Raw genomic sequence first — 24,564 nt, 5'->3', positions numbered from 1 at the left:
GGCACACAGGTTGTCACTGGTAGTATTGCATGGGACTGCAATCTTTAATGGCATAGGATTGCACTGTATGCACATTTATTAAATTGTATATTTTAATATTATTTTTAGTTGGAGCCAACAGTGTCAGTATTTAGCATGATGACCACATGATTACATTTGGATAGAGCAGCATTTTATCAATCTATTAACCTTCTATGAGGAGGTGAGTTGCCATCTAGATAAAGGAAGGCCCGGGGACGTGGTGTATTTGGATTTTGCAAAAGCATTTGACACAGTTCCCCATAAACGTTTACTGTACAAAATAAGGTCAGTTGGCATGGAATGGTCAGAGTTGGGTAGTGGGGTCCCCCAGGGTTCTGTGCTGGGTCCAATCCTATTTATTTTGTTCATAAACGACCTGGAGGATGGGATAAACAGTTCAATCCCTGTATTGGCATGAACATGAATCAACCAGTTAATACAATCATACCTTGGGCTTAAGGGATGTTCTTAAACAAAACTCATTCCCTGATCTCATCCCAGCTCCATCAATTCCTCTGATCCCATCCCAGCTCCATCCATTCCCTCAATCCCACCCCCACTCCATCCTTTCCCCCAATCCCATCCTGGCTCCATCCATTCCCCCCAATCCCTTACCATCTCTATCCATTCCCCCCAATCCCTTACCATCTCTATCCATTCCCCCCAATCCCACCCCAGCTCCATCCATTCCCCCAATCCCATCCCATCTCTATCAATTCCCCCCTGATTCCCATCCCGACTCCATCCACCACTCCTTATTTCATCTCGGCTCATCCATTCCCCTGATCCCACCCCAGCTCCATCCTTCACCCCGATCCCATTCCGGCTCCCTCCCTTCTCCTGGTCCCATCCTGGCTCCATCCACCACCCCGATTCCATTCCAGCTCCATCCACCACCCTGATCCAATCCCGGCTCCATCTATTCTGTCTTAAAGGGGCATTAAATACCAGGATTGCATAACATACAGAGTGTAGAGTTTGGGGGTTCTCACAGAGGGCAGAATTCAGGGGTGCACTATCTGCAGATTTTGGGGATGCGTTACGTACATAGTGCAGAGTTCAGGGGTGCACTGCATACAGAGTGAAGGGTTTAGGGGTGCACTAAGTGCAGAGTTTTGGGGCTACATTACGTACACAGTGCAGAGTTTAGGTATGCACTGCATACAGAGTGCAGAGTTTAGGGGTGCACTGCATACAGAGTGCTTTGTTCAGCTGTGTGCTGAATACAGAATACAGAGTTTAGAGGTCCACTGCATACAGAGTGCAGGTTTCAGGGGTACAATGCGTACAGAGTGCAGGGTTCAGGGGTGCGCTACATACAGAGTGCAGATTTTAGGGTGCACTGCATACAGAGTGCAGAGTTCAGGTGTTAGCTAAGTGCAGAGTCCGGGGGTGCGCTATGTACATAGTGCAGAGTTTAGGGGTGTGCTACATGCAGAATTCGGGGGCTGCGTTACGTAAATAGTGCAGAGTTCTGGGGTGCGCTGCATACAGAGTGCAGAGTTTAGGGGTGCACTGCATACAGAGTGTAGAGTTTAGGTTTGCACTAAGTGCAGAGTTTGGGGGTGCATTACGTACATAGTGCAGAGTTTAGGGGTGTGCTACATGCAGAATTCAGGGGCTGCGTTACGTAAATAGTGCAGAGTTCTGGGGTGCGCTGCATACAGAGTGCAGAGTTTAGGGGTGCACTGCATACAGAGTAGAGTTCAGGTGTGCACTAAGTGCAGAGTTTGGGGGTGCGTTACGTACATAATGAAACGTTCAGGGGTGCACTGCATAAGGAATGCAGAGTTTAGGTGTGCACTATGTGCAGAGTTCGGGGTGCGTTATGTACATAGTGCAGGGTTTAGAGGTGGTCTACATACAGAGTGCAGAGTTCAGGTGTGCACTACGTGCAGAGTTCTAGGGGGTGCGTTGCGTGCATAGTGCAGAGTTCAGGGGTGCACTGCATAATAAGTGCAGAGTTGGGGGGTGCGCTACATACATATTGCATAGTTTAGGGTGCGCTGCATACAGAGTGCAGAGTTCAGGTGTGCGCTACATACAGAGTGCAGATTTTAGGGTGCACTGCATACAGAGTGCAGGGTTTAGGGGTGCACTATGTGCAGAGTTTTGGGGCTACATTACGTACACAGTGCAGAGTTTAGGTGTGCACTGCATACAGAGTGCAGAGTTTAGGGGTGCACTGCATACAGAGTGCTGTGTTCAGGTGTGTGCCGAATACAGAATGCAGAGCTTAGGGGTCCACTGCATACAGAGTGCATGTTTCAGGGGTGCACTGCGTACAGAGTGCAGGGTTCAGGGGTGCGCTACATACAGAGTGCAGATTTTAGGGTGCACTGCATACAGAGTTCAGAGTTCAGGTGTGAACTAAGTGCAGAGTTCGGGGGTGCGCTACGTACATAGTGCAGAGTTTAGGGGTGTGCTACATGCAGAGTTTGGGGGCTGCGTTACGTAAATAGTGCAGAGTTCTGGGGTGCGCTGCATACAGAGTGCAGAGTTTAGGGGTGCACTGCATACAGAGTGCAGAGTTCAGGTGTGCACTAAGTGCAGAGTTACGTACATAGTGATACGTTCAGGGGTGCGCTGCATAAGGAATGCAGAGTTTAGGTGTGCACTATGTGCAGAGTTCGGGGTGCGTTATGTACATAGTGCAGGGTTTAGGGGTGGTCTGCATACAGAGTGCAGAGTTCAGGTGTGCACTACGTGCAGAGTTCGAGGGGGTGCATTGCGTACATAGTGCAGAGTTCAGGGGTGCACTGCATACTAAGTGCAGAGTTGGGGGGTGCGCTACATACATATTGCATAGTTTAGGGGTGTGCTCCATACAGAGTGCAGAGTTCAGGTGTGCACTACGTTCAGAGTTCGAGGGGGTGCCATTCGTACATAGTGCAGAGTTCAGGGGTGCACTGCATACAGAGTGTAGAGTTGGGTGTGCACTGAATATAGAGTGCAACATTCAGGTGTTGATATCATTTTTGTATATTGCTGTTTTGAGTATTTTAGTGGGACATTCCTTTTCATTTCACTTGTATAAAATCACTTCCCCGTCTCATTTTTACTGTCATGGATTGGAGAGTAGTATATAACACACGGGGACCTAGATTCTGCACACAAGCCTAATAATCAGTGCTGGGACAAGGTCTTCTAGAGCCCAGGGCGAACATGCCAAACTGCGCCCCCCCCCCAAGATGTATGAGTATTATGTGGCAACAAAGATCCTCCTTAACAAAAAAACTGAGCACTAATCCCTTTTACTCCCCCTAAGCATAATTTCCCCTCCTCCCAGTACAAATCATTCTCCCTACTGAAATCCCCCCTCCCAGCAGAAATCTTTGCCCCCCATCACAAATCTTTGGCCCCCATCCCCACCCCAAAAAATCACCCCTCCTAGCACAAATTCTCTACCCCTAAAAATTCCCAATTTCCCCTCCCAGTACACATCTTCTCCCCCCCCTCACTGGAAACCCCCCCAAAAAAGAAATCTCCCCAAATCTTCCCTCTAAGCACAAATCTTCTTGTCTTATTCCCCTTCCCCACACAAAGCCCCCTAAATTAACACTCTTAGCATACCCCCACAACCTCCTAGAAGAATACTTACCAACTGCCACCCTCCAAGTTCCCCCTTGCAACAAAAATCCCCTCCCCCCACCAATCTCCTTTCGGTGGTGCCCCCTTCACCTCACATGATACCACAGTGCCTAGGGCAGCCGTCCCTTCTGCCCACCCCTTGTCCCGGCCCTGCTAATAATATACACAGGAGCTGTATAAAAAAAAAAAAAACAAGTACAGTCATCTTTCTGCTGAATTACATTTTAATTTTTTGTTGCTGAAACAGGAAGGATGACTGGCTGTGAACCCTGGCACAGACCGCTACGTTTCCTCTGCTCTGACTTCTATTCCACCAGATAGAGAGACACCTATCTCCAAATATATTACAAATTCACACTGACTTATTTAAAGCGGAGCTCCACCCGAATTACTAGTCCTACGTCTATGTGATTCTCCCCTTCCCTAATCGCTAGATATCCCCCTTAGGGCCGGTTCACACAGCGGGCGATGCGAGGCGACACGACTCGCCTCGCCTCGCTCCCGCAAGTCGCCCCCGTTCTGTACAATGGAACCGTTCTGAGAGGAGCGACTCGAGTCGCTCCGACTCAGAAAAAAGGTTCCTGTACTACTTTCGGGCGACCTCGGGGCGACTTGCATTGACTTCTATACAGAAGTCATTTGCAAGTCGCCGCCGAGACCGCTGCAGGTCGCGGCGAGGCAAGTCGGAGTCGCCTCGCCTCGCCTGCAGTGTGAACCGGCCCTTACCTTTCTGATGTCTTCTTCTGTTTTCTTCTTCTTTCAAATTTCCTGCCTCTGGAGATTCCGGGAAAGGGGCGGTGCTGCTGCGGAAATGGGCGTGGCTTCAGCGGCAGGTCAGTTCTTCCTGTCGGCCGCAGGGGCTCCTGGGATCGTTGTTTTTATTTCCCAGGAGTCTGTGCGGTGCCCGTTGTGATGACAACCTGTGCGTTTGATGGCGGCGATACTGCGCATGCGCGAGATCGGCTCTCTAACGGGCGGTGCATGCTGGTCCATCAGCACTCCCGTATCCCGGAAGAGGATGACTGTGGGCTTCACATGCCCACAGGCAAAATGACAACGGTCTGGATGAGGTTTTATAAGTTCTCCGATGCGGACAAAACGGACAGACAATCGATTTTAAAACAGAAGAAGTGAGTGCTATAATTAACATTGTTATTGATTGTCATATTGCCAAAAAAAAAAAAAGAAAAGTTGCAGACAGTGGAATCCCGCTTTAAGGGAACTTACTTTTCTTCTTCTTTTTTTGATTATGTGCTGAGGTCATTGTAAAGATTGTTATCAGTATGGGTTTGCGGTTTATCCACTTCCGCTTTCACACTTGAATGTACATTATAGACCAGAACTATTTTTATTTTTCTGCTATGGGAATGTTTGTATGGCAGTTACTTTGCCGTTACTTAAAGCAGAAATAAACTCTCTCATTTAGCATGAGCTATGCTTAATGCTTATGCTACTAGCATTAGTAAATTGATAGGAAGGTACATTGTATTTACTTATTATAAACTTTTATTTTTAAATTATTTTTTTTTAAACATTTCTACAGTTACATCCTGGTTTCTGGCCTAGGCCAAAATCATACCTCCCAACCGTAGGCATGCACAAGGGGTGTGCTGGATGTGCCTGGGCACACCCTAATTACCCCATGCGCATTAGAATTATCGGTCTGTATGCCAGCGGGAAGATGGGAAATATCTCCCTCTGACCAGTTCTGCCACTAATGAAGCGCTACTATTCTACTCTTTCACTTCCTTGGCTCTGTAATAAAAATGTGTGTTTAGATATATATATATGTATATATATATATATATATATATATATATATATATATATATATGTATATACACTATATTACTAAAAGTATTGGGACGCCTGCCTTTACACACACATGATCTTTAATGGCATCCCAGTCTCAGTCCGTAGGGTTCAATATTGAGTTGGCCCACCCTTGGCAGCTATAACAGCTTCAACTCTTCTGGGAAGGCCGTCCACAAGGTTTAGGAGTGTGTCTATGGGAATGTTGGACCATTCTTCCAGAAGCACATTTGTGAGGTCAGGCACTGATGTTGGACGAGAAGGCCTGGCTCGCAGTCTCCGCTCTAATTCATCCCAAAGGTGTTCTATCGGGTTGAATATAAAAGAAAGGAAGGGATTCCAGCGCTCCAATTTTTGTAATGTCTTAGTAGGATGGTGCAATATAACCTTAAATGGCTCATTAAAGTCAGTCACTATTTATTTGCAGGTGAGAAGGCAGAGGATGTCCATAACCTCAGTATACAAGCAAAAAAAAAAAAAAACACAGGAATGGGGGGGTTTTGGAGTCGCCAACTCCAGTAGTTCTATCACATAAATATATGTTGGTTTTTTAACCTCCCTGGCGGTACGATTATTTCGGATTTTAGGTGCTAAAAGCGGTACAATTATGTTGCATGAAAATTTGGCGTTTTATATTGTAGTCCTGTAATTCTTAGGAATAACTCACTTAAATCTGTCCAAACCAGAGTCTAGCAGACATCCCGGGTATGATAAAGTTTGAAAAATGAAATCATAAATTATTATATAATAAATAATTATAAATAATTATACCAAATAATAATATAACAATAATAAAAATTATTCAATAATGTAATCAAATCAAAAACACTGAAATTTGCCTAGTTGCAGAATTGTCGCTGTCATTACTTTTCAGTATTTGATGACGGATCTCCCTACAAATCACTATCGCTCAATTCTGCGAGTGATTCCAATTTATTATCGCTGTTTTCTAGCTGGTCTAAAATCATTTTTGATGTAAAGGGACAGTTTTGGTTGCTATGGACAATCTCCAGTTTCCAGGCATAAAGAACAGTTTTTATAATATAAAACTACATGCAGGACACTGGACAGACCACTAGGGATAAAGGGGATGTGAAATTATTACATACAGCAATGTAATCTGTAAGATTACATTATACTGTATGTATAGTGAGTGTTTCACTTTTTGAATTTGGCGCCGTTCTCCATCCCCGTGCGTCGCAACGATCGCAGGGAACGGAGATCGGCGATGTGATAGATCGAGCGAGACACGGCTCGCTCGTACAGCGCGGGGACATCGCTGGATCCAAGGAAGAAAGTTAAGTAAACCTCTCCCTGCATACAGCGATGCGGTCCCGAGTCTGGCTCGGGGTTACCGCTTTTGGTATAAAAATCCCACCCCGAGCCAGACTCGGGAACACCGCCAGGGGGGTTAACTTACTGGTTTGCAGGTTCATAAAGTGGTGATGTCCATCAAAAGTTAAAAAATACTGGAGTGTGTTGGTGATAGGGCGCAGGCTCCGCTGGCGGTCCTTTTGCTGTAAGGATGTTAGTCCTGGTTGTTTTAGCGGCTAGTCCGTGTTGTACATGGTGTGGGAAGCTCCACGCTAACCACCCTGTAACGCGGAAGTGACGTCAACAGCGCTCAGCAAGCATCCAGACACAGAGTGTAGAACGTACAGGCTACGCTCTCGGGGCACACAGCTCCTTCTACTGGCCTGTTTGCTCTGCTACCTTCTGAGGGACAGAAGCGGGGAATTCCCTATCAATTTATGACTGACAATGCAACATCATTTTCAAGTAGAGAATTCAAGAGCTTTGCTCATCTAAGGGATTTTCAGCACGTCACTAGCAGTCCCAATTACCCCAGATCGAATGGTCTTGCAGAGCGTAGCGTAAGATCGGCCAAACATCTCCTAGAGAAATGTGCAGGTGATGGTTCTGATGTTTATGCAGCCCTACTCAACCTCCACAACACACCTAGGGATGGCATGCCTTCTCCCACACAACGTTTACTATCACGACAAACCAGGACTCTGATTCCCACGGTCCCATCCCAGCTCCTGCCAAGAGTTGAAACTGATGTTCAGGCTGCTTTATTTACACTCCGGCAAAAGGAAAGATAAGCCATAACAAATCGGGCAGCCGCCTTTCGCCTCTGAAGCCCAGGCAGGTGGTAAGGATGAAGGCAACCAGTGGGTTTGACAAACTGGCCTCGGTTCATGGAAAGGCCTGCCAACTAAATAGCTATGCTGTTCATTCTGATGGTAGAACCTATGTAAGGAACCGCCATCATCTCCTACAGGTACCTAAATCATACTGCACTGCTGCTGCTCATGTGCCTATGATCACTTCAGGACCCCAAGCACAGCCGACTGCTGCTGTACCAATTTACACTTCCACCAACGGATGAAACACACAACCACAACAAAATTGTGACGGCACCAGGCAAGAGGTTTCAAACTCACAAGCCCCCCCCCCAAGTTGTTACTCGATCTGGAAGAGTGTGTAAACCCAACCCAAAGTTCCAAGACTTTATCACACACTGGCTCTTATGCCACGTATACACGATTGGACTATTTTTTGTACACACAGACTAAAATGCACATTTTTAACAACAAAACTCACTTACAACCCCATGAAAAAAATGTATTTCAGTGCACGCAAACACAATATCATCATCATTATCCATAGGCAACACTTTAAAAGTCTTATGCCGCGTACACACGACCGGACTTTTCGACGGACTTGGTCCGGCGGACTGGAATACGTTGGAAAATTCGACCGTGTGTGGACTCCAGGGGACTTTTTATTCTCAAAAGTCTGGCGGACTTTGAAAGAAGACTTAACTCAAAATTGTCCGCCGGACTCGGCTTTCCGGCGGACAATCCGCTTGTCCTTGTGCTGGTCTGCCAGACTTTCCAAATGAATGGACTAGCCCACACACGGACTAAAGTTCGTTCATTTTTACATGACTTCAGGTACGACGGGACTAGAGAAGGAAGTCAATGTCGCCGCTTTCATCAGCGAGATTGACACCTTGCGAGCCCCGTCGCCTGGTATGGGTTTTAAGGGTAACCCCAGACCCTTATCCGAGCACGCAGTCCGGCCGGTCAGGAAAGGGGGTGGGGACGAGCAAGCGCCCCCCCCCCCTCCTGACCTGTACCAGGCCATGTGCCCTCAACATGGGGGGTGGGTGCTTTGGGGAAGGGGGCCCCTGCAGCCCCCCACCCCAAAGCACTTTGTCCCCATGTTGATGAGGACAAGGGCCTCTTCCCGACAACCCTGCCTGTTGGTTGTCAGGGTCTGTGGGCGGGGGGCTTATCAGAATTCGGGAGCACCCTTTAATAAGGGGGCCCCCAGATCCCGGCTCCCCACCCTATGGGAATGAGTATGGGGTACATTGTACCCCTACCCATTCACCTGGGGGGAAAAAGTGTCAATACAAAAACACACAACACAGGTTTTTAAAGTAGTTTATTAGGCAGATCCCGGGGTCTTCTCGCCGCCTTCTCTGCTATCTTCTGCTCTTTTGCTAGCGGAGGAGCTGGCTTTCTCCTTCATCTTCGTCCTTCTCCTTCGTCAAAATGAACGGACTTTAGTCCGTTGTGGGCAAGTCTGTTCATTTGAAAAGTCCAGTCATTTGGATTGTCCGCTGGACCTAGTCCACCCGAAAAGTCAGTTCGTGTGTGGTCGTGTGTGAGCAAGTCCACTCGTTCAAGAAAGTCCAGCGGACCTCCGCTGCAAAGTCCGGCGGATTGTATGCCGTATAGTCCGATCGTGTGTACGGGGCATTACTCAGCATCTTTCGCTTTATATTGTAGTTTGTTGTTGTTCCTTGCTATGCTGCACTCCTTGTTGGTTCTATATTACACTCCATTTCTATATGCATAACTTTTCTTTAAAAGGGGAAAGATTTAGAATATGTAAGTGTTGTATTTACATAGCAATGGGAGGACCTGGGGGTGGGAACAGAACAGGAAGTAGGAAGTTAGGAAGTAAAACTAGAGGATATAGGTTTTACATGTGGCTCTCTGCTGGCTGAAATAAACAAGTTCTTCACAAGATTCATCTGACGATTCATCATTGCTTCTACAAAACCTACAACCCTAAAGTAGGACCTGGGCATTAGAAGACAGCCACCTGATCTGCTCAGTTCACTCGGAGTGAGCTGGTACCTCATTAGGGTGCCCACATGTCCCGGATTGCCCGGGACAATCCCGCAATCAGCAGGTCTGTCCCAGGTCCCGGGCACCTTCATTCCAGAACAATACAGTGTCCTGGAATGAAATTGATAGAGGGAGCAAATCCCGCCATAATACTGGGCTCGCTCCGCCTCCAGCGCCACCTGAGACTATGGCCACTGGTTGCTAGAGCCACCTGGCGGCTAGCAACCAGTGACCTCACAGCCGTGACTTTGCCTAGCAAGCAAAGTGGAGGAGAAGTTAACTTTCTCCTCCTCCACACCTAACACTCTCCACCATGCCGGACAATACATGCAGTTACAATACATGACAGTGTCACACTCTGTGCGGCTCTTACAAGCCCCAATATCTGCTCAATGTGATACCCCCCTCTCCTCTGTCAGTGCTTCCAACCAGTGCCACCTGTCAGTGCCACCTGTCAATGCCAATCAGTGCCAGTGCCGCCTGTCAGTGCCAGTCAGTGCTTCCACTCAGTGCCACCTTTCAGTGCCAATCAATGCTTCCAATCAGTGGCACCTGTCAGTGCCAATCAGTGCTTCCAATCAGTGCCACCTTTCAGTCCCGATCAGTGCTTCCAATCAGTGCCACCTGTCAGTGTCAATCAGTGCTTCCAATCAGTGCCACCTGTCAGTGCCACCTGTCAGTGCCAATCAGTGCTTCCAATCAGTGCCACCTTTCAGTCCCGATCAGTGCTTCCAATCAGTGCCACCTGTCAGTGTCAATCAGTGCTTCCAATCAGTGCCACCTGTCAGTGCCACTTGTCAGTGCCAATCAGTGGATGGGGAGATGAACACAGCAGCCAAGCACATTTTCCATGGGGGGCCGGCCTGGTGGGCCACAACTGAAATCTGTTGATGTTTAATAATGCAACATGCCAATCTTTAGTATAATAGGTAATCACCACACTACTTATTACAATAAGCTAGCGGAGGTAAAATAATAAAATGTCAGTAAAAGGCTTGCCGCTAGGAACTGTTATGTGTTCTCACACCACCAAAAAAAAAAAAAGAAAAGTGCAGCACTAACTTACTAATCAATAACTTATCAATAATGGTAGAACCCTCTAATGTATGAAAATCTCAATAAACTTCAATATTACCACAATACTGATCTCTATGATATGTAACTTCACATATAACACACATCAAACTGAAAATAAGACATAACAAATTAAACTTAGCAGGGATGGTGGAAACCCTTCCTATAGATATTTGCCATACACATTAACCACAACAACTTTTTAGTTGGGAGGTTCCCACCATTATAGCACTTTGGAATTTGTATTTTTTAGATTGTTACACTTAATTTTATATGTTTTAGTTGCTATTATACTATGGATTTTTGCACTTGAAGTTTATTTTCCACCACCCTTGCTAAGTCCATGTCTTTATGGACCTTGCTTTGTGCACCCCAAACTATTCCCACAAAGTTGGGAGCATGAAAGTGTCCAAAATGTCTTGGTATGCTGACGCCTTAAGAGTTCCCTTCACTGGAACTAAGGGGCCAAACCCAACCCCTGAAAAACAACCCCCACACCATAATCCACCCCCCCCCCCCCCCTCCACCAAATGATTTGGGCCAGTGCACAAAGCAAGGTCCATAAGGACATGGGTGAGCGAGTTTGGGGTGGAGGAACTTGACTGGCCTGCACAGACCTCACCCGGATAGAACACCTTTGGGATGAATTAGAGTGGAGACTGCGAGCCAGGCCTTCTTGTCCAACATCAGTGCCTGACCTCACAAACGCGCTTCTGAAAGAATGGTCAAACATTCCCATAGACACACTCCATCCCAGAAGAGTTGAAGCTGTTATAGCTGCAAAGGGTGGGCCAACTGAATATTGAACCCTACGGACTAAGACTGGGATGCCATTAAAGTTCATGTGTGTAAAGTCCCAATACTTTTGACAATATAGTCTGTATATATATATATATATATATATATATATATATACACACACACACACACACACACACACACACATACACACACACAAGCATGTGTATTTGAGCTTTGGGTGCACACCCTAATGCAATAGGCTGCGCACGCCTATGGTCAGACGGTTCTTATTGAACCGGCGAATGTCACCCAGCATTTGGCCCGTGTGTGAGGGCATTTAGGGGAGTGCACTGTGATGTAAGGGAGGGTGGGGGACTCTTTATATCTGATGTAAAGGGGGGTGGGGGTGCTCTGAACATTTAGTCTTACAGATACAACTGGCCCTTTGAGGAAAACCATAATGCTGATGCAGCCTGCAATGACATTGAGTTTGACAACCCTGTCCTACTACATTACATTTATTAGAATAAGTTAATTTGTTATCTGTTAATGTTATAGACATGTATCCTTTATTCATACTGGAAAAAAAAATGTAACATAATTTAAAGGCTATTAAAAAAAAATCTGGTGTCTACCATCATTTTTTTTCCAACACCAATTTATTAAATAATCCTTTACATCATCAATGTGCTACAAATGGGGGCAGAGATTTTTTTTTTTTTTTTTAGGTGAAGTCATATAGGACTAAATAAATTATGTAACAGAAGTTAAACCATCTTCAAGTGTCTCTTCCTTGCTGACCATATTGTGCTCATTTGGGTGATTAACTTTAGGCTTGCAGCAGGATTTGCAGTATTTTTTCCAGAGCGTCCTCCAGAGTTCAGTGTACTGGCGGTGGCAAAGTCCCAGGATCACAGGGACGATAGTGGCGCTTCCGCTTCCAACGCACGTGAGCGTGAGGACAACCTTCCAGCTGATATCATAGTTCTCCAGGGCCAACACCGAGACCTGAAGGACGGCTATGTAGGGAACCCAACAGATGAGGAACGTCAGAGAGAAGATGGCAATGCACTTGGCATATCTTAGGTCCATCTGGTGCTCTAGCTCTGTGGCTGCTTCTCGTTGGACCGACCGGTGAAGTTTTTTAATCTCCTTTAGCTGTCTCCTGGCCACTGAAAGAAGCTTGATGGTAATGAAGCTCATGACCAGGATGGAAGGGATGACTAGACCATAGGTCTCCACATAAATATAGGCATGAGGGAACACTTGCTTATAGGAGCAGGGTTGGCTGTCGTTCCACTTATTCCAACCCAGCATGGGCAGACTGGCAAATGTCAGTGGCAACACCCACACCATAAACAAAGCGAAAGGCACGCAGCGGTGGACCCAAATGCTCCGATAATGCAAGGGGTATATAATGCACATGTACTTCTCATAATGAACCATCAGCAAGTTGGCTAGGAATGAGAGAAAGAAAAAATTTGGAGATATGAAAGCAAGGAGGCACCAGTGATACCCCAGGTTTCTATTATACCTCATGCGGGGAATGCATGGCAAGAACACCCCTGTAAAGAAGTCTGCGAACAGCAGGCTGAGGAAGAAGTAGTTGGCCGTGTTGTGCAACTTCCTGTTGAAGACAATTCCGATGATGATGAAGAGGTTGGAGAGGATGATGAAGGCAGACAGAGGGCTGGAGATCAGGATGATCAGTCTTTCCCCGGCTATATAGTTTGAAGACTCTGTATGGTTAAAATTTTCATCCATCTCTGTATTTCAAGGGGTCAGTGACTTGAGCATGTCCTTAACAATGTGTTTTTTTTAAAAAGATTTTGCTGAAGATCACGAGGGAGACACCAATATTCACCCCAACAATTCATTTTCTTAGCGAGTAATCTAAAAAGAGAAATGAAAAAGCAATATGGAGTCAAAAACAAAGATGTTTTCAGGCAAAGAATCACAAATTTCATTGACTGGCATTGTGTGGGTAAACATGGCCTTACACAGGCGTATGCTGTAGTATGTGTGAACAAGGCGTAATACCAATAGTGAATCCAGTATCATGGGGCACCCGATTATTTCTACTATACATATTTTATCCACTTTGAAGAAACTTTTGCAAATAAGTACTATTCAGGGGGTGGTTACGGACTCCCTCTATTTATTGCACCTCTGTATTAACTTGTCTATTCCCTTAGTTAGCTAGTCTTTTAAAACTCTGATCACATGTTACTGTTGATATCACAATAATACAAGGTTAGCTATGAAACCAAGCGCACGGCTTAATAAAACAAAGTCTTATTTATTTCCCAAGAAACTAGGAAATGCTAACATGAAAGTACTAAGAGATATTACAAACATATACCAACAAAACACATCATATCAGAATATCAAAGATACTTATCGCAATGACCAGGGAATTAAATCCTATCAATATGTTGCCTTCCAACACACTTGCGCACCACCCAACTACAACATACTGCAGACGGGTGTCCCACACAGTCAGAGTGATGTACGGCGCTACCTGCTTCCGGAGCCTGTCAGCAAGTCCATGCCAATGGTTCACGGAAGGGACCTGCTGATCGGCTGTGTACAATCACAGCCCAAAGTTCTGTGTTGGTAAACAACACAGAGCTCTGTACAGAGAGAATGATCTCCCTGTTTCTCATCCCCGTGAAGCAGGGTTAAAGCAGAGGTCCACCCTAAAGTGGACCTTCCGCTCATTGGAATCCTCCCTCCGGCGCCACAATTGGCACCTTTCAGGGCGGAGGGGGGGTGCAGGTACCTGTACAGTACAGGTATCTGCACCCACTTCCGGCATAGCTATCTGCGGAAAGGGGCGTAGATTACGCCCCTTTCCGAAAGTCCCCCGCTGCCTGCTGGGAAACACACGGATCCCAGAGGCAGCGGGATCATCCTTATTGCGCAGCGCGACTCGCCCATGCGCAGTAGGGAACCGGGAAATGAAGCCGAAAGGCTCCACTTCCTGATTCCCATACCCAAGATGGCGGCGGCAGCACCCGAGAGACGATCGAGAGATCGGCTTCGGGTGCCGACATCGCGGGCGCGCTGGACGGGTAAGTGTCCTTATTTTAAAAGTCAGCAGCTGCAGTATTTGTAGCTGCCGGCTTTTAAAAAAAAACAAAACGGCGGAACTCCCGGCGGACTCCCGCTTTAAGAAACTTATAGGTCTAGTAGTAAAAGCAGCACACTTTACACTTATCGCTCATAGTTAGGCACACATTGAACCCCTTGATCGCCTAGATGTTAACCCCTTCCCAGCCAGTGTCATTAGTACTGTGACTGTGTATAATATTATCACTGATCACTGTATTAGTGTCACTGGTGATATCAATGACATTTAGTCAGTTCCCCCAGCATCAGTCCCATTATACGTCACTGATCACTGCCATTAGTAGTATAATATAAATAAATAAATATTTCAGTATATATACTATAGTCTGTAGGTGCTATATCGCAGTCCCAATTTAAGTCGCTGATCACCACCATTAGTAGTATTAAAAAAAAAGTTAAAAAATGTAATTCCAGTATATATACCATAGTTTGTAGGCACTATAACTTTTAAACCACCAATCAATATACACTTATTGAACTTTTTTTTTCAATAATTTTTTTATTGTTTTGAGGATAATTTGTACAAGCAAAGTGTACAAAACAAAATGTGTCGAACAACACTTATATTGGAAGAATGGTAAATACAGTATGTGCGGTTCATCCGATAATAATAATAATTTGTATTCTTTAAATCATTTTTATTAATTTTTATATAAACATAAAACCTTACATACTTTCAAATACATATATACAAAACATTCAAAAACAAATATACAAAAACATTCCAGGAAAAAACAGTGGATCACTCCTAGAATATATCCTCTTCAAAGCTTTCAAAGTTCCCCATAGAGAAAGAAAAAGAAACAAAGTCCATATTTCCTAAGGTTATTCCACCATTTAATTTCCCTCCCTCAATCAATCCCACCCCCCACCCCCAACCCCTAAAAAAGACATTTGTACTCTTAATGTAGTAGTAATTTTTAAGCATGGATGAACAATTGGACCATTTTTACAGTTTAACATTTTAACAATTACTGATTCCTTGTCAAAAACCTATTCTAACGGAGTTATTCAGAGTATAATAAAATAAGATAAAAATAAGAATAAAAGAAAAACAAAAATATAAATATAAAGAATAAAAATCAAAAAAATATAAAAAATATAAAAAATAAAGAGGGAAGCAAAAGCAATGACTGAAACTGTAGATTTTTTTATTGAATATTTTTTATAGCAACATATTGCTTTTTTTTTGTTTTGTTTATTATTTTTTCATTTATACCACAAAAAAAAAAAAAAAAACAGTGGTGATCAAATACCACCAAAAGAAATCTCTGTGTGAAAAAAGTGATATAAATTTAGCTTGAGTAGTGTTGCACGACCGCGCAATTAGCAAAAAATGTCCTGGTCATGGAGGGGGTAAAATTTTCTGGAGGTCAAGAAGCTATATAAATCTTTAGCTTTAAAATAACATAACAAAATTGACCCAACGCCATTTCCTTTCAAAACTCGAATTTAAAATAAACACAACGGACTCTTTCTACATGCCCCCCATATTTCCTCCATTCTTTGTGCATGAGGTCCATTTGTGTTCTTAAATGCCAGACAAAAACGAATTTCCCCTGAATCAGACGCCATTGGAAAATCAAGCGTAAAATCGCGGTCTTCAAACAAGTCCACAAGTGACTCCATTTTCATTGGTGGAATTGCATATAAATATTATATGGAAGACTGATGGGTAGGCTCAGCCATTTCCCTCCTTATAAAGAGCCGGGAATAATGACGGTTTCTGAGCACCGAGTTTACACATCTTCACCTGGTCACAAATGGTTTTCCTAGAAAACTATAGCAACTGCAGCTTTATGGTTGGGGATGGGTTTGGAGCCATAAAAATGCTACCAAATTCCCTCTCGCCTACGGGGGCGTTGGAGCCAAACTGCATAAACATCCGCACAGGGAATGGACTTTTTATAGCCACTTTTCTATGAAGCGGGATTCAATTATCTTGTTAAAGTCAGTAAACAGTCAATGGAAACTGCATTCGAGGAGCACAGCGCACGTTCCCGGATCATCGTGGCGTGAGCACTCCAAGCAAGATCCTTGCTGAGGCTCCTAGTTGGCGGGGTGCAAAGGGTGACCCAACCAGGGCTATGTAAATGGACAATGTAATGGAGGTATAATTAAACCTTGCTCACAGCACACAAGCAGGGCACAGATACAGTGGCTTGAAAAAGTATTCATACCCCTTGACATTTTCCACATTTTGTCATGTTACAACCAAAAACGTTTATTGGAATTTTATGTGATAGACCAACGCAAAGTGGCACATAATTGTGAAGTGGAAGGAAAATGATAAATGGCTTTCAAAATGTTTTACAAATAAATATGTGAAAAGTGTGGGGGGTACGTTTGTATGGCGCCCCCCGGAGTCAATACTTTGTAGAACCGCCTTTCTCTGCAAATACAGCTGCAAGTCTTTTTGGGGATGTCTCTACCAGCTTTGCACATCTAGAGAGGGAAATTTTTGCCCATTCTTCTTTACAAAATATCTCAAGCTCTGTCAGATTGGATGGAGAGCGTCTGTGAACAGCAATTTTCAAGTCTTGCCACAGATTCTCAATGGGATTTAGGTCTGGACTGTGACTGGGCCATTCTAACACATGAATATGCTTTGATCTAAACCATTCCATTGTAGCTCTGGCTGTATGTTTCGGGTCGTTGTCCTGCTGGAAGGTGAACCTCCGCCCCAGTCTCAAGTCTTTTGCAGACCCCAACAGGTTTTCTTCTAAGATTGTCCTGTATTTGGCTTCATCCATCTTCCCATCAACTCTGACCAGCTTCCCTGTTCCTGCTGAAGAAAAACATCCCCACAACATGATCTTGCCACCACCATGTTTCACGGTGGGGATGGTGTGTTCAGGGTGATGTGCAGTGTTAGTTTTTCACCACACATAGCGTTTTGCTTTTAGGCCAAAGAGTAAAATTCTGGTCTCATCTGACCAGAGCACCTTCTTCCACATGTTTGCTGTGTCCCCCACCTGGCTTCTCGCAACCTGCAAACAGGACTTCTTATAGATTTCTTTCACCAATGTCTTTCTTCTTTCCACTCTTCCATAAAGGTCAGATTTGTGGAGAGCATGACTAATAGTTGTCCTGTGGACAGATTCTCCCACCTGAGCTGTGGATCTCTGCAGCTCCTCCAGAGTTACCATGGACCTCTTGGCTCTTCTCTGATGAATGCTCTCCTTGCCCGGCCGGTCAGTTTAGGTGGACGGCCATGTCTTGGTAGGTTTGCAGTTGTTCAATACTCTTTCCATTTTCGGATGATGGATTGAACAGAGCTCTGTGAGATGTTCAAAGCTTGGGATACTTTTTTATAACCTAACCCTGCTTTAAACTTCTCCACAACTTTATCCCTGACCTTGGCCTTCATGATGTTGTTTGTTCACTAAGGCTCTCTAACAAACCTCTGAGGGCTTCACAGAACAGCTGTATTTATACTGAGATTAAATTATACACAGGTTGACTCTGTTTACTAATTAGGTGCCTCCTGAAGGCAATTGGTTCCACCAGATTTTAGTTAGGGGTATCAGAGTAAAGGGGGCTGAATACAAATGTACCCCACACTTTTCAGATATTTATTTGTAAAAAATTGTGAAAACCATTCATCATTTTCCTTCCACTTCTTTTTTTTTTCTTTTTTTCCACTTTTTTCTGTGCAAATGGCTGCAAAATTTGAATGTTATTAGGCTATTTTCTCTCCAGGCTGAACGTTATTCATTCATAAAAAAAATAAAGTGATTTTGGAAATTACTGCATTATGGCCACTAGTTGGAGCTAACAATCATAGTAAATAAGCATGTATTTCTTACAATCACCAGCACCATCTAGTGGCCATAATATGCATTTTCCAAATTCGTCCTATTCTGTATGAATGAAGGGTAACTCCACTTTTGTTGAGAAAAAAAATTCCCCTCTGGGTGATCTATGTACATTGCAAGGATTATAATAACCTTCGTTTGCAGATTCTTACCTTTTTGTTATTCTGAACAAATTCCTGTGTGTTTATCTCTGCCTCTGTACTGAGTGAGTCTTAAGCCTCATAAACACGATCGTACTTTGTACAAACTTTCCCTGAACTTGTATTGCATACACACGGCAAGACTTTTTCAGCCAACTTTCACCAAATCACGTGGTTTTTCTGCTCTTTACCGCCACCTTTGGTCAACTTCTGTATTGCTGTCTGATCTTTTGCATTGGTTCTGAGCATGCCTCTTTGTACTTTGTACAAAAGTCCGATGGTTTTCTGTACACACGATCAGACTTTGCTCCATCGGACTTTTGTTGCCAGAAAGTTTGTCCGTTCACACAGCCAACAAAAGTCCGATGAAAACCAAAAAAGTTTGTCCGATGGAGCGTACACACGGTCGGATGTTGCTCCAAAACAGCTAATTTGCATGTTTGTTGTCAAAAAGTCAGATCGTGTGTACGGGCCTTAATGCCTTGTACACACGATCGGACATCCCGACCACAAAATCCGTCGGATTTTTTCCAACGGATTTTGTCTGAAACTGGTGTTGCATACACACGGTCGGACAAAGTTATCGGAAAATCAAATCGTTCGGAACGTGGTGACGTTCGTTGCGTACGACGGGACTATGTAGAGGCTAGTAGCCAATAGCTTTGGTCTTGTAATTTATTCTGAGCATGCGTGGCACTTTGATCGGAATTCTCTACAAACGTTCGGAAAAAGTCGATTTTTTTGTCGGAAAATTTTAGATCCTGCTCTCAAATTTTTTCAGTCGGAATTTCAGACTGAAAAAGTCCGATAGAGCCCACACACGATCGGATTTTCCGACAATATAATCCGATAGGACCTTTTCCGACGGAATTTACGACCGTGTGTACAGGGCATTATAGGAGTGGTTTTATAATTATCAGTCAGCTGTGGCAGCTGCAGGGCACTAATGAGGAAATCTGCTGGGCCTGCATCCCTTTAGACGTATTCCAATTGGAAATATCTCACCAAAAATGACATTTTTGTTGCAGGGGATGCCGGAAATCTGACTTGTATCTGGGTGCAGACTTCTGGGAAAATTGGTGAGCCAATCACACAAGCAGGAAATGATGTTTCTGGGGAGTGGTCAGAGCACATTCTGTGTACGGAACAACTCCAGGTAGCCATGTTGCTTTGCATTTATAGAAAATTACAGCGGCTGCAAATTGAAAAGGAAAGGTAATTTTTACCGTCTTCCCATCCGCGCTATTTAATTTATTTATTAATTAATATGGCTTAATTAAATATTTCTGTCTTTCACTATCCAAGTGCTTCATTTAAAGTCCCAAACTTCCCCTTTTTTGTGCGTAATGCACAGGTTTTGCCTCTATCATGTAGAACATATTGCAATGATGACAATGAGATCTGCTTTATTGCTAATGCTTCTATAAGATAATTTTGCTGTTTCAGAATGTTGTCAAATAAGTATGAAAAAAAAAAAGTAAAATAAATACGATTTTTTTTTTTTAAAAGAGCCCCGTCCCTCCCTGCTCGCGTGCAGAAGTGAACGCATCCGTAAGTAGCGTCCGCATATGTAAACTGTGTTCAGACCACACATGTGAGGTATTGCCACGTTCGTTAACGTGAGAGCAATATTTCTAACAAAAGACATCTTGTGTAACTCAAAACCGAAAACCTGTAGAAATTTTTAAACGTCGCCTATGGAGATTTTTAAGTGTCAACGTTTGTCGCCATTCCACGAGCGGGCGCAATTTTGAAGCGTGACATGTTGGGTATCAATTTACTCCACTTAACATTATCTTTCACGTTATAAAAAAAAAAAGGGCTATCTTTTCTTATTTTTTTATAAAAAAAAGTGTATTTTTCCCCCCAAAAAAATTGTGTTTGTAAACCCACTGCACAAATACGGTGTGGAATAAAGTATTGCAACGCCCGCCATTTTTATTCTCTAGGGCAGGCATATGCAATTAGTGGACCTCCAGCTGTTGCAAAACTACAAGTGCCATCATGCCTCTACCTCTGGGTGTCTTGCTTGTGGCTAGGCATGTACTGGCCATTGGGACTACCGGGAGATTCCCGGGGGGGGGGGGGGGCGATGGCTCAGTGGGGCGGTCAGGTGCAGTCCTGGAGCTGCTCCTCTCTGACAGTGAGTGATCGAGATTTCACTCCTGTCAGGAGGAGCAGCTTCCGTCATATGCTGGAGAGAGCATTAGGCTTTCTACTCCCTCCAGCCTGCAGGGGGAGATAGACGGTCGGCAGACTTTCCTTCCTCTCTCCCCTATCACTTGAAGAAGAGAAGCTGCCTTCAGAACTGTGAGTACACGTGGGAGGGGGACACTCTGATGTAAGGGGGTGCTAATGGGAATCTGATGTAAGGGGTGCTGATGGGAATCTGATGTAAGGGGGTGCTGATGGGAATCTGATGTAAGGGGTGCTGATGGGAATCTGATGTAAGGGGGTGCTGATGGGACTCTGATGTAAGGGAGTGATGATGGGACTCTGATGTAAGGGGGTGATGATGGGAATCTGATGTAAGGGGGTGCTGATGGGACTCTGATGTAAAGGGGTGCTGATGGGAATCTGATGTAAGGGGGTGCTGATGGAACTCTGATGTAAGGGGGTGCTGATGGGAATCTGATGTAAGGGGGTGCTGATGGGAATCTGATCTAAGGGGGTGCTGATGGGAATCTGAAGTAAGGGGCTGCTGATGGGACTCTGGTGTAAGGGGGTGCTGATGGGACTCTGATGTAAGGGGGTGCTGATGGGACTCTGATGTAAGGGGGTGCTGATGGGAATCTGATGTAAGGGGGTGCTGATGGGACTCTGATGTAAGGGGGTGCTGATGGGACTCTGATGTAAGGGGGTGCTGATGGGACTCTGATGTAAGGGGGTGATGATGGGACTCTGATGTAAGGGGGTGATGATGGGACTCTGATGTAAGGGGGTGCTGATGGGACTCTGATTTAAGGGGGTGCTGATGGGACACTCAAAATGTAAGTGGGTCGGTCTGGATGAAGTCCAGGGCCAAATTTCTGTCCCAGTCCAGCCCTGCTTGTGGCTGTCAGAGTCTTGCCATGCCTCATGGGACTTGTAGTTCTGCAACAGCTGGAGCTCCACGAATTGCATATCCCTGCTCTAGGGTGTCATAAAAAAAAATATATATATATATATATATATATATATATATATATATATATATAGTGATTGGGGTTCTAAGTAATTTTTTAGCACAAAAAAAAAAATGAATAAAATGATTTTAACTTGTAAACACCAAAAAAAGAAAAAAGAGGCTTGGTCCTTACATGGTTAAAATGTTTTTTTTGCCAAACATTAAAGAGGAAGTGAAGCCTCTTAAGAAAAACAAAACAAAAACAAAGACACCCTGCAAGGCAAAAGCATACTAGCTCATTATGAATTACTTACCTGAGATCGAAAGCCCATGCAGCGGTCCTCGGTCACCACCTCCGTCGCCGCCATGATACCCAGAGTGACTTCTGTGCGCTGTGACTGACCGGAGCCGCGATGACGTCACTCCCGCGCATGTGCCTGGGTGTGCCTGCACCTGATGGCTATGGCGCAAATATCTCCTAAACCTTTTAGGTTTGGGAGATATTTCTTGCACCTACAGGTAAGCCTTAATCTAGGCTCACTTGTAGGTTTAGGCCGGGTTCACACTGCTGCGGGGGGAGATCCGGATGTGATTCGCACCGCACTGCAGTGCAAATCACATCCGATCTCCGTAGCGATGCGAGTTCAGCCATACAGATAGTATGGCTGAATTCGCATCGCTCCCGCAGCAAACTCGCACGGGAACCTTTTTTTGGTCCGCAGCAGAATCGGATCGCATGGGTGTTCACACCATGCGATCCGATTCCTGTGCGAGTCGGCAGATCGCACTGCGATATGCGGACGGATCTGGGGGTGTCGTTAACATATCATTGACACTCCCAGCCGTCCGCATAGGGCAGTGTGAACTGCCGGCGGGAGTAATGCGATGCGGGAAAACGCTGCGGATTCGCGGCGTTCCCACATCGCTATGGTGTGAACCCGGCCTAAAAGGGGTTTACAACCACTTTAAAACAAATTGCAAAACCCACCATTTTATTCTCAGGGCCTACGATAAAAAAATTATATAATGTCGGGGGTTTCTAAATAAATTTCTACAGATTTTTACTTATAAAAAAAAAAAAAGTGTTCAAAAAAGGCCGGGTATTTAGTGTCTTTTATATCAGCTTGTAGTTCATTGATAAGTTTTATGAAGTACTATTGGCCTGATTTGTGCACATCTAAGCTCTCTTTTCTGGCGCTCATTCCATGCAGGAGAATTCGCCTAGGTTTGTCTGTGATGGAAAATGTGGATCTCGTGGATCAGGGATCACACAGAGGTAATGAGATGTAATATGCCCGAGTTTAATATTTAACCTTTCTATAGGAGAGCGTCGCCCATGTTCGAAGTCCCGATGTTTGGCGACATGCGGCAATATACTCGGACACAAAGAAAACGCACATATTCATTATGAGGGTAAATAGAGTTTCTAGGTGTCTGCAAGAATGCCCTTTTCCGATTCCGGAACCGTTTTTGCAAACAACATTTATTACTTATGAAAGGACAGCAAACAGAATAGGGAACAGCACGGGCGGAATGAAAGAATCTGCTATTTACTTTAACTTGTCAATGTCTTTGCTGCGTGTGAAAATATTATATCCATATGAGGTTTGTTCAAGTGTTATTCCTCCCATCTGCCTGTAGGGAGACGTTTAACCACTTAAGGACCGGGCCTCTTTTTGAGATTTGTTGTATACAAGTTAAAAACATATTTTTTTTTTTGCTAGAAAATTACTTAGAACCCCCAAACATTATACATTTTTTTTTCAAACACCCTACAGACTAAAACGGCGGTCGTTGCAATACTTTCTGTTACTACGTATTTGCACAGCGGTCTTAGCCCTTGTACACACGGTCGGAGATTCCGACAACTAAATCCGTCAGAGTAATCCTGACGGATTAATTCCGGAAGAGGTCCGGAAGTGATGTTGCATACACACAGTCGGACTAAGTTGTCAGAAAATCCCATTGTACATAACGTGATGGCGTTATTTCATTACGACGGGACTACGTTCAGGCTAGTAGCCAATAGTTTTGGTCTAGGAATTTGATCTGAGCATGCGTGGCACTTTGTCCGTCGGAGTAGGCTACACATGATCGGAGTATGTCCGATGGGAGCATTTTGTCGGAAAATTTTACCGGCAAGTTGGAAAAATTGGTCCGTCGGATATTCCGACGGAAACAGTCTGATGTAGACCACACACAGTCGGAATATCCGACAAAACGGTTCGATAGGACACATTCCGTCGGAATCTCCGACCGTGTGTACAAGGGCTTACAAGCGCACTTTTTTTAAATGAAAAAATAAGACAACAGTAAAGTTAGCCCATTTTTTTTTTATATTGTGAAAGATAATGTTACGCCGAGTAAATTTATACCCAACATGTCACGCTTCAAAATTGCGCCCACTCGTGGAATGGCGACAAACTTTTACCCTTAAAAATCTCCATAGAGGACGTTTAAAAAATTCTACAGGTTGCATGTTTTCAGTTACAAAGGATGTCTATGGCTAGAATTATTGCTCTCGCTCTAACGATTGCAGCGATACCTCACATGTGTGGTTTGACCACCGTTTTCATATGCGGACGCTACTCACGTATGCGTTCGCTTCTGCGCGCTTTAAAAAAAAAAAATTTTCTTATTTATTTCACTTGATTTTTGTTATTTTTTTCGCTGTTTTAAAAAAATAATAATAATAGATTGGGTCACTTTTATTCCTATTACAAGGAATGTAAACATCCCTTGTAATAGAAAAAAGCATGACAGGTCCTCTTAGATATGAGATCTGGTGTCAAAAAGACCTCACATCTCATATTTGGACTTAAATGCAATAAAAAATAAATAAAAAATAAATGTTATGTATATCAAAGGCTCCCGCGCTATATGGTCAAAAATGGTCAGAAGGTAAAATTCTGTTCTGGCGGAAGCAGCAAACACTCTATGAGTTGGCTCTCAATACTATAAAAATGAAACAAGGGGGGTTT

The 24,564-nt window shown here is 44.3% G+C and overlaps 1 protein-coding gene across 1 annotated transcript in view; it reads right to left on the bottom strand.

Moving 5' to 3' along the window:
- Positions 1-12,018: 12,018 nt before the first annotated feature.
- The window catches only part of GPBAR1 (G protein-coupled bile acid receptor 1), a 35,003-nt gene continuing 22,457 nt past the window's right edge, over positions 12,019-24,564 (bottom strand). Inside the window, exon 2 of the mRNA XM_077449637.1 lies at positions 12,019-13,280. Coding sequence (XP_077305763.1) covers positions 12,141-13,151 — 1,011 coding nt within the window. The 5' untranslated portion in view covers positions 13,152-13,280 and the 3' untranslated portion in view covers positions 12,019-12,140. The remainder of the gene's footprint in view (positions 13,281-24,564) is intronic.

This window comes from Lithobates pipiens, unplaced genomic scaffold (genome assembly GCF_037356315.1).
Source record: "Lithobates pipiens isolate NorthernLeopardFrog02 unplaced genomic scaffold, aLitPip1_a1.2 Scaffold_22, whole genome shotgun sequence".
Taxonomy (NCBI): Eukaryota; Metazoa; Chordata; class Amphibia; order Anura; family Ranidae; genus Lithobates; species Lithobates pipiens.
Note: the sequence above shows the minus strand (reverse complement) of the source record. Positions and strands in the feature narration are given on the sequence as shown.